At 35.2% G+C, this 10,142-nt stretch overlaps 1 protein-coding gene across 1 annotated transcript; it reads left to right on the top strand.

Annotated features, from left to right (window-relative positions):
- Positions 1–413: 413 nt before the first annotated feature.
- On the top strand, positions 414–5,079 carry LOC148904408 (uncharacterized). The gene is made up of 5 exons (XM_089025354.1): positions 414–1,023; positions 1,709–1,900; positions 2,171–2,421; positions 2,867–3,045; positions 3,657–5,079. The coding sequence occupies exons 1-5, from the start codon at positions 739–741 to the stop codon at positions 3,992–3,994; spliced, it is 1,245 nt and encodes a 414-aa protein (XP_088881480.1). The 5' UTR covers positions 414–738; the 3' UTR covers positions 3,995–5,079.
- Positions 5,080–10,142: the final 5,063 nt, after the last annotated feature.

Below are 10,142 nucleotides of genomic sequence, written 5' to 3' on the forward strand. Positions count from 1 at the left end.
GATTAAGCGAGCAGACGAGAGAACAATGGCAAGCAGGCTAGTAGCCTACCCCGGGACTCTATATAGAACTTAAGGTGAATTTGATTAACAATATTAACTGGACGGTTGAATATTACTGACGTAAGGAGCATCGCGCGGTCGCGGTCGCGTTGTTGTTGATATAGTACAAACAGAGTCAAGTACGGAACGGCCATTAAAGAAGTAACGCTCATAGGCTATTCAAACCGTTTGACCTTTGGAATGAAAACGTCTGCACTACAACAGCGAACGAAGACAACGAAGGAACATGGACACAAGATAAGTAAACAAGTATATAACGTTAATTTAATTCAAATAATCGAAAGGGTAAAAAACCTATAGAAATCCAACCACATTCGGTGTCCTAGTGCCCTTGGTATGACAACGTTCTTGCAAAGTGTATGGTACTAGTCATTATAAGTGTTATGTTATAATTAACAATATATTCACCAAAGGTGACGTAAATAACAGGGAATATTTACTGAGAAATGAGTCTTCCAAATGCAAGGTAAATATTCCCCAATATTCGCTGACCCTGAGGCCATAAGTTGTTTTAGTATTTTTAACACATGTGAATCTAATGAATAACGGAGAAAGAGTTTTTTTTTCAAATTCTATTTATCTCTGCAAGCAGCACAATCGACAAACGAGAATGCGCGTGTGTATATGTTATATTCACCTGTAGGTGAATATAGTGGCAAAAGACATGGATTGTGACCAATGAACATGCTGGATTTATTATTAATATTAACTTGTGTAAAAATACTAATATTAATTATTGCACTTATTGTTTTCTTGAAAGATGAAACCCCCATAGTTCATTATGGGCAGAACACTTCTATTAGTCACGTTGCCAAGGGAACCACAAAGACTTACAATGGAAGTGACATGTGTGGACCCCCTGCCTCTACTGTAGGATTCTGGGACCCTGGATTCATTCATGATGTTTTGCTGACAGATCTTGAGCCAGGCCATGAATACTTCTACTCATACGGTTCATTTGAGGTTAGCTGTAGTAGTGTAATGTTGTTATATAAAAAACAAGCACAAGAAAATGTGTTGGGAGAAGCATTAAACATTGTGTGGAGTGCTTCTGACAACACTTCTCATGTGTTCTTCCAATATCCAAGTACTTTACAGTATAACTGCACACAAATCTGCAAACATTAAAAAAAATTTTTCCTTTCTATAAGGCACTAATTTAGCTGTCAATTAATATTTTGGGTAGCATGGGTATACTTTGCTGCTAAGGGTTTGGGATTGTCTTTTATCACAAATGTCTGTGGTTCTAAAGGTTCGGGTCCCTGGTTCAAGTCCAGTTGACACCATGTGTGAATCGAGTTTGTTATTCTATGCTACAACACTAGTGTTTGTTCAGGTTCTCCAGTTTCATCCCTCCATAAGAATCAATATGTGAGTTGAGCATCCTGTATAGAACATTATTATGGAGTGGAAGGTGTCATCCCAGCTTAATACAAAAGCACAAGAATCACTAGACTCTTAAATAAAGAGATTTTATTAATTTATTATTTTCATGTGGATATGATTAAGTGTTCTCATAAATCATGACCCTCAATCAAGTACAAAAAAAAGAATGACATTTAATTTATTAAATTTATGCTATTTTTATGTATAACTAATTATGTCAAGTATTAATTCATTCTGATGACAAACACTGCAACCTCCGTAGGTTCAAAGTGCAGTTCATAAATTCAAAGCAGCTCCTAATACAGGGAAAGATGTCTTTACCAAATTCATCACATTTGGTGACATGGGAATTTCTGAACCAGCTCAAAGAGTTGCAGAGTTGACAGTTGAAGAAGCCAAGCAAGGATCAATGCTTGTTTTTCATAATGGAGATATTTCTTATGCTAGAGGATTTGTAAGTATATTACCCATATACTAAACATACCTATAGTTACTGGCCAGGCATTCCATATACTAGTGTAAAAACCTTGGCCTGAGGTCTTGAACATATGGACTGAGACTGTTAGGACGAGGTCTGTTTTCAAGGCAGAGGGCACAGTTAATCCAGGCCTATCCTTGCTGACTTTAGGCCAGTAAGTAACTTTTCTCCCATTTCCTTGTTTAACTTGTTTAGTTATGCCATGCCTGTCATAACTACTGTATATTTGCATGATATGTTTTCTAGGCATACATCTGGGACCAATGGCACCACATTGTGGAACCATTTGCTACCATGGTACCATATATGGTGGGTATTGGTAATCATGAACAGGATCATATTGAAGGTGGTGAAAAAGACCCCAGCCATGCACCCGGGAATGGATTCCATCCATGGTGGGCTGGTCCTTTTGAATTTCAACACGACTCTTTTGGTGAATGTGGTGTGCCGATGTATTACAGATTCCACATGCCTGACAATGGCAATGCTGTATTCTGGTAGGTTTGGCTAGTTAAGTCTGATACAAAAGAAGCATGGATGTGTTGCACTTTTAATGCACTATTCTAGTCGCTATGGTCACTGGCTACATTTGGATATACCGAATAGCCTCTATAGGGAATGGCTCACTTTTCATCAGAGAGGGGTTAGTATAGTAAGGTTGGTGGTGGGATTAGCTTGTCAACCCATACAAGAAATCTGACCTCCTTTCTGTTGTTGCATTAGAAAAGGGTCCCTCCCTTTATTTTCCATTCTGTTTATTTTAAGAAGTGCTGCACCACTTTAATTTTTTTTGCCCCCCCCCTCCTCCGAGCCTGATTGTATGTAATAACCAATAGTAATATGGGATACATGTAGTAAATGCGAAGCAGTATGAGTAATGTTTGTGACACAATGTTTCTCCATTGTATGTCCCTGATTTGTATCTTATATCTGTTCATCCAGGTACAGCTATGACTACGGTAATGTACATTTTATAATGATAAGTACAGAACACAATATCACTATTGGTTCAACTCAGTATACGTGGTTAGAGAATGATTTGCGCTCAGTCAACCGACAAAAAACTCCCTGGCTGATTGTGGCTGGACATCGCCCGATGTACACCTCCCAGGAAATACTAAGTATGTTATAACTCAAAGAAAGAAACTCTTAAGATAGAATAAACAAACTAGAATGCATATTATTATCCATGAAAAAGTTAACTATCGGAATTGTATAAATTAGTGCAAAGTTTTCTACAGCTTGCTGAACTTAATAATTTGTGGAAATCTGTGGATTTTCTTATAAAGTTTTTAACGGATATATAATATGCCCTTTAGCGCATTTGGAACCTGGTTAAAAAACCAACCATGATGAAAACATGGCAGAAATTATCAGAAAGAGTACCTATGAGGAAGTCTAGGCCATAGGGGGGAGGGAGTGAACAAATTCGGATCAAGGTCAAGTATACCATTTTCCCGCCAATACACACGGGTATACTGGTACACCGCATAAATGGATGGATGAAATTTCGAAATGCGAGGTGCAAATTAGTAACTCGTATAATCATATTTAATACATCTATTAAATCGATAATATATTTCTGATTTACGAAAAAAAAAAGAAAAGAAAGACGTTTTTTTAGTCAAGCTCGCTATTTTCCTGATGTTCTTACATAGACAGTCTCCCATAAAACCATTTACCGTATTTGAAATAGGTGCCTGATTGTGAGTGTAATACTGTTCTCTTTCAGTTGATTACTTAGTGTCGATTGGAATGCGGCATATGATTGAGGATCTTCTTTACAAGTACAAAGTAGACCTAGCGTTATGGGCTCACTACCACAGCTATGAGCGAACTTGTCCAGTATACAAGGGAAAATGCCAACATGGTGCACCGGTCCATATCGTGGTTGGAACAGGAGGGAAAGAGCTTGATCTAGCAAATTACTTGAAGATGGATTGGTCAATGTTTCATATGAATGATTATGGCTATGGGCGTGTCACTGCTTATAATCACACCACGTTGCTATGGCAGTGGATACGTGCAAACGATACAACTTTGCTGGACCAGGTTTTGTTGCAAAAGTGACAAGCCGTTTTCATGACCTATCTTCTTCCGAATTATATCTAATAACAATACTTCAAATTTAAAATTCATTTTTTATGTATCGTTAAAGAACATGATCATTACAGCCATTCTCAGACACTCCTGCACACGTGCCAGTTCCAAACAAAATGTCTTGCTCCAGATGCAAACTTGGTGGACGTCAATCAAAGACATTTCCATGAAGTTGGTTTCTCAGATATACAAATATTGCCACTGAACTGATCATATGTAACAATTAGATTACGAGGTCGAGTTGTCTATGAGTCAATAGATAGTCGATGAGGCGCGTAGCGCCGAATCGACTATTTGACTCATAGAAAACGAGAACGAGTAATCTAATTGTTTTAGTATAAACCTACTAGCTAATATTATAGCATTGAAAACAAAGAATGACACTGAAAACTTTACTGAACAAAACGACGGTCAACCGGCGGCACCGGTTTTCATTCATCTTTGCGAACTCGACTATCTGAACATACAGTCAATATTTTCAGCGCGGTATAATTTTTGAATAAATCCGTTCAGTTTATCACTCATTCAATTAGAAAAGTTCCCAAGAACAGATAAAAAGGTGGAAAATATTGGAAAGATAGTTTTGACCGTAAAAATAGAGTCAAAAAGTTATACAAATAGAGCACTACTTGGAGTTTAAGCTTATACAGTCAATGTCATTAACGTTGTTTGTTGTTAACGTTGTTGTTGTTGATATTTTTATATATTTTTTTATAAATATGTTTGTTGATTGAACACTTTGTTTGACTCTCCGGAATACTTGGTTATTACATTTATGGTTGGAGGCGTTATTGCATTTATTTTGGGTTTTGATTATTACATTTATGGTTAAATTGTATCACATTTATGGTGGGGTCGATTATCACATTTATGGTTGACTGTTATTTCATTTATGGTTATTATTACACTTATGGTTGATTTTTATTACATTTATGGTGCGTATTACAATTATGGGTGTTATATCATTTAAGGGCAATACAGCAGCTTTTGATCTTGGCAAATGTTTGTTTTTGTTTTTGTTTATGGAAAATAAAGACGAAAACTTTTTCAACATCTATAGCGAGCCCCATAAATTATTTATATATTGTGAGGTCTCTATCTTGAATTATTAAATGGCCTATAGTTAATTGGTAAATATTTATAGGTGGCTTATGAATTTTTCAAGATGTGTTCCATTCAATGACTTTTTCGGACCGGCGTTCAATGTTTAATTTTTCTTTGAGCTCCTTAAGCTTATTCACTTTTAAAAGTAATAGTAAAATTACTAGTAAAAGCTAATTTTTATATTCGTTAGAGGAGTACTTAAAATGTGTGTGATTTTTTAAAATGAATTAATTGTGCTTGTGTGTTTTTCGGTTTTGAATTATTTCTGAGTGTGCAAGAAGACAGTAACACATATTTCAATATAACCAGCCTCCGGATCTTCTATCTTGTATAGTTTATTTGTGAATTCATAATTATTAGCTACAAATAACCTACTACTTATTATTAGATATTATTCTATAGTGGGTGCCCTGTATATTCTTTTTCAAGATTTTTTGATTAAGTGACTTTTCATTCAATGTTTACACGTTCTTTGAGTTTCGTAATTTTGTGTGTTTATAAATGTTACTTTTTTCAATTGTAAAAGTTAATAATCAACTTCGTTAGAGATTTATATATTGGACATTGTTAGTTGAGATGATTTTTCATTAATAAATGCTGTGATGTGTTTCTTTCTTTTCTTTTTTGAGTTTATTCAGTGTGTGATATAGAGAAAGACCCAGGCTTAAAACTTAAGGGATTTTTTTTCAATAACAAGCAATAATGGCAAAAAGCGCCAAAAACTAGACCTTCGTATGAGTTTTGATCCCAATTTTCGTTTTGGGTTAACACTCAAAACCTTTTTTTTAACAGTTAGAAACTGATGTACTATGATAAAATGCTTGTTTGAAGCGGTATTTTCAATTGTACAAAGATGTTTTGTTGCATTTGTGTTAGAATGTAGCTTTCAAGTTTTTTTATAGAAAATGTATGGGAAATAAGCAAATGAAGACCTAAACCTCATTTTCGATTCAAAAATTTTGCTTTGGGTTTAACACTTTGTTTCCACTTTCATCGGTCATATCCACTTCACTTCCAAACAAGTTAAACTTTCTGAATAACAAGATTTTAGCCTTGTACAACAGCCTTTTTTCAAGAAAATAGTTTTTGGCGCTCACCGCTCGAATACGAAAAGAATTATCTCTTAATCAGTAATATATTAAAGATATTAATATTATTTTGATAGTTGTATCTTAATTTTTATCAAAAGCCTTTCTTTGGATATACCATTCGTAATTTTTAGCATTCGAGGCAATATTATATTTAGAAATGTTGAGTTGGCTGCTGAGTTGGCTGCTAATTTCAGCGCGGTACCTGAATCGCCAATGATTGATGATCTAGTATTGACCTGTGAGCCTAGCACGCAATAAACGAATGCTTCAATACTTTGGTTCAATCGTGACAATCCTGCTTTCGTGATACCATGACCTTTCTGAGGTATAAACCAATTATATTGACTACGATCTTTGTGGGTGGATGTATAATATGCTGTCAAGCTATCTTTATAAGGGCTTCTATAATGGAAATTGAACATATCTTCTTCTGTGGATTTACCTTTGAATCGGAAATCTGGGTTGGATGAATCGATACCAAACTCGTTGCATAATGACATTAAAGCGCTCTTATCATATCTAGTACCATTCCATACGAACGTGTTATCCCACGGCAGTGGAACTTTTAGATCGTTTAGGATGCATCTGATCGTATATACTACATGGAATCTTAGGATAGATCCGATTTGAGTATCAGGCTCTATGATATGATAGCTAATCCCACATCCACTAGTTGCACACCAGCAAGCGAAATTGAGCTGTTGAGACCAGTATTTGAAATTCGGCTCTTTGATCCATGCAGTGTAATCGCTTACATTTTGTACTACCGGTGGTGTTAATTGAAAGACATTGTTAAGAGGAACGGAGAAGCTTTGTGAGGAAGTAACATATATTTTTAGTGGGTTTAGCATTTTATTGACATCATCTGCTTTATCGTATAGATCGACAGCAGGAATTGGGTAGGTTTTGTTAGTAGGCATGACCTCCTTTGGGAATTTATTCATCTATTATAATATATTATAAGAGATAAACTTTTATACGTTTATGTTTTTGTCATATCTTACCTTATACATGTACCCCCCAAACGGATCTCTGTTGAATGAAAGAGTTATTTCTTTTGATTTACGAGTTGGTCTACGAGCTCCTTTTTCAATTCCTCTCTCAACTTGTTCACATCCACATCGTTTTTTAAAAGATTTTCATTTTTCTTACGTCGGATACTTGATTTGAGTTTTTCATATTTAGTTAGCTCGGTCATGATAAGTTCGAATTCTTTCTCATCTATATGATTGTCATGTAATGCTTTCGAAACGAGATCATTTATACTATTTTCCTTCGATTTGATGAGTTGAATAGTTTTTTCATGTTTAGAAATCTTCTTAGTCAGTTTCTTAGTCATGACACCACAACCAGCTGAAACCAATCCAAGAACGCCTCCAACAGCGCTTAGAGGAACCCCGACTACAACACCAGGTCCTGTCAAACTTGTTCCAATCCCTGAAGCTGTTAATATACCACTGAGGGTTCCTGTCGTTATTGCCGTTCCATGGAATACTGATCTTAATCTCGAATACTTCTTTCTAACATGTTCATAATGTCTATACTCCCCACCTAGTTGAGATAAGACCATGTTTACTTTATGCAGTCTAAAGTTATCACCATTTTCTAATGAATTTTTTGGTAATTTAGGGTAAATTTCCTCTGTGATTATATCTTGATTTGACATTTATATAATATACTATTATAATATATTTATTTATGTGATTTCGATAGTCATTATGAGAGGATAAATGCTAGAAGTTATTTTTTGATTATTAATATCTGTTACCCAAAAACTTAGTCTGCTTATGTAACTATTTTTGATTAATGGTACGTATAAACATGTATTAGGAGAATATATAACTACACTGTTAGATGATGTAAGTCTAATATGTGATAGAACACGACCATGATCATTATTCAGTATTACCTGATTACTATCAATCATATCACAGTGAAGGAATAGATCTTTGATATTTACACTTAGATTGTTTAGAAACGAGCATTGTATTAGCCGTATGGTTTTGCAATTACTAATAGGGTTTTTTAGGCTCAGTGTGAAGATTGGTGTGTCTCGAGTTAATCCGATATACAGTATTGTCATTATAATATATACTCATTTTTTCTTTTTATACCTTTCTATGATATACAAAACGACAGCTACTATAAGGAGCCATGCATTCTTAGCAAGGAAGCCAACAACCTCTCCAGCTGTTCTAAATATGAAACTAGCTATTGCTCCAACCATACCAGGTAGGATTTGTGCTAATTTCTTACCAATAGTTTTCAAACCATTACCAACACCCTTAGCAACACTAGTTAAACCAGCTTTCAAACTATTGATTATGACACCTATGATAGTGCCAACAGCTAGAGCAATACCAGTGACGGTCAAACCATGGCGTTTTATTATCTGTTTTACACGTTCTCTCAACGGTAATTTTTCCTCTATCGATTCTCTTTCATTTTGTATCTCTTGCCGCTCATTTACTAGTTCACGTATTCTATCTTCATGCTGAGCTTCTTCCTGTTTTAGTTGTTCGTTAGTATCTATTAATTTGTTATTTTCTTTTCTTATTTCATCACGTCTTTGTTGTAGGGCTTCTATCTGCGTTATCGTACCATCTTTATGATCATGTGAGTTATAATGTAACTCGAATATGGATGACGCATTATCCATTTCCTCTTCAGAAAGGTCGTTATTGACCAATCTATCATAATGCTCTTCTATAAAATCTCCTAGGTTGGATAACCTATCGCTGTTAGCTTCTTTCTCATCGTTTATTTCATCCTGTTTATGGTTTATTACTTCGACCTTTGCATACACATGTTGTAGCTCTTGATCGTTCTCTGATTCCTTTGCTGCAAGATTCTTTAGAAGGGTATCGGCAGACTCACCTAAATTGCTTTTTATCCTATTAGTCATTTTACCGAAGCTCTTTTCCGAGTAAGCCTCAAAACCCTTAGTTAGAATGCCGTACCACCCTCCTTCTTTTTTCCCTTTTACTATATTAGGATCGAATACCTCAACATAATGATCTTTACTAGTTCTTATGTCGAATCCATTCTCTCTCGTTATCGTATTATTAGGAAAGTACATATCGAGATCTTTTTTCCCCTGATCATATCTATCGATATGCTCTCTACTCCAACCGAGTGTTTTCCTAAGCTGTTTGGGTATTTTCGTATCATCGGGAGATAGAACATACCATTTTGTACCATTAGGAGCCCTTACTTCGATTTCGTTTCCGTCTACTATTTGGAAGTTTTTAAACAATTTTTCGTAATCACCATCATAATCGAACTCTGGATATCTTCTCAAGATTTCATTGTACAACACTTCTGAATTTCTCTCATTTGATTCCTTTTCATCGACATTATCGAGCTCCATATATTCAGGTAATTTATTTTTTGGATTAACACGTGTAAGCCTATCTCTTATACCATTATAAGCAAAACGGGCATACTTTCCAAACCTTGCTTTTAATTGCTGATATAGACCTACACCACTAGTATCTTTTTCATAAACATCTTCATAATCAAGAAAATTGCCATCTATTTCTTCATTAACATTAGCCTTTCCCTCCTCGGTTAATGGATCGAAGTCAATTCCACCAGCCTCCATCTAATATATATTAATATACTAAATAGTTTTTTATACCAATTACAAGAATTTCGATGCTAGATAACCAACACCTAACATGCCACCACCAACATAAATCATCTCATATTGTTTCTGTTTATTACTCGGTTTATAATAATTACTAAACTTTGGTTCATCCTCAATATCGAATTTAGCATCTGGGTGAGCTTTGCTATATAGTTTGAACGCCATATCTGTATTGTTTAAGACTTCATCAGCGTTTTTCTTATCGATATACTCCTTATTTAACCAGTCTTGGTATGCCTGTCTTTTCTTTTCATACTCACCCATTTGTCTTTGG

The sequence above is a fragment of the Actinia tenebrosa genome, unplaced genomic scaffold, assembly GCF_029948245.1.
Source record: "Actinia tenebrosa isolate PJP-AT-01 unplaced genomic scaffold, QUT_ActTen_1.0 utg1471__unscaffolded, whole genome shotgun sequence".
Lineage (NCBI taxonomy): Eukaryota > Metazoa > Cnidaria > Anthozoa > Actiniaria > Actiniidae > Actinia > Actinia tenebrosa.